A 1,125-nucleotide genomic window follows, 5' to 3' on the forward strand; every position below is an offset into this window, starting at 1 on the left:
CATCCCGCTCCACCTGGTTCAACCTCTGAAGGATCTCCTGCTGCTGTGGTGGCTGGATCTGTGGTGGCTGCGGTTGTTGCTGCTGCAGAGGTTGAGGAGGTGGTGGGTATTGATTCCCATAAGCTGGGTACCCAGTTTGATACGTAGCTTGAAAGGGCCCTTCAGGGTGAAGAGCGTTGTAGTTTGCCGCCACGAGATATGGGTCAACATCAGGGGCATTGTGGTAGTTGTAGCCAGAATAGGCTGGCTGCTCAATAGGGTTATACGCCGCTGCACCGGCGTAAGAAGGTATTAGGTTATCAAAACCCATGTGTGGTGGTGGTGCGACTGGCGGAGAGTCGACCTCTGAAACTGGGTTCGAAGGCCCACCCATCTGTGGGTCTTCACACAGCAGCGGGTAGTGGCTGTTGCAGCTGTGTTGGGGGGGTGCTGAAGTGGAATCCCCCTCGCACGGACATCCGTTCACCTGATCTTCTTCGCCTCGGTGGTTCAGGAGGTGGTTGCTGTTCTGGCGGCGGCGGTGGTGGTGGTGTGACCGCCTCAAAATGTGGGTCCTCTGAGGGTACCTGTTGGTGTGGTGATGAGTGGTGGGAAGGTGTGTACTCCCAATTGTAATTACTCCACCATTGGGCAAAAGGGTCGGGACCTCTATAAGGCGAACCATGGAAAGATGATTCGTCTGAAATCTCTATGGGATGCGTGGGCGTCCCAGTTGGTGGCTCGACAGGCTCTGGATCTGGATCCTCGTCCATATCCATATTGTAACACCCCCAAAATTCCACCTGCGGAAACCCCGCGAGGCATGTTACGCATCAGAGTTCGAGCCACCAATCACATTGAACCAACGGTACATACTTAAATAAAACATGTCATTAATTACTGAAATAAAATGTCAACATGATATCAATTCCCAAAATGTTGTGTAGCGGAAGCATGTAATAAATTACTTAGCAAATGTTTCGTAATAATACTTAAAACCAATGTTTCAAATGTAAGTTAATCCAAAAGTCTCGATCCATGACCACTCCAGCACTCCCAGATAGCAAGTCCATGATCCTTATGTTAACGACCTACAAGCATGCAAACAAGTGTGTCAGACTACGCTGGTGAGTTCAAGGTTTTGTT

The 1,125-nt window shown here is 50.0% G+C and overlaps 1 protein-coding gene across 1 annotated transcript; it reads right to left on the reverse strand.

Moving 5' to 3' along the window:
* Window positions 1–383: 383 nt before the first annotated feature.
* On the reverse strand, window positions 384–758 carry LOC110924863 (leucine-rich repeat extensin-like protein 2). Its single transcript, XM_022168846.1, has one exon. The coding sequence runs from the start codon at window positions 756–758 to the stop codon at window positions 384–386; it is 375 nt and encodes a 124-aa protein (XP_022024538.1).
* Between the last annotated feature and the right edge of the window lie 367 nt (window positions 759–1,125).

Source organism: Helianthus annuus, chromosome 17 (assembly GCF_002127325.2).
Source record: "Helianthus annuus cultivar XRQ/B chromosome 17, HanXRQr2.0-SUNRISE, whole genome shotgun sequence".
Classification (NCBI taxonomy): Eukaryota; Viridiplantae; Streptophyta; class Magnoliopsida; order Asterales; family Asteraceae; genus Helianthus; species Helianthus annuus.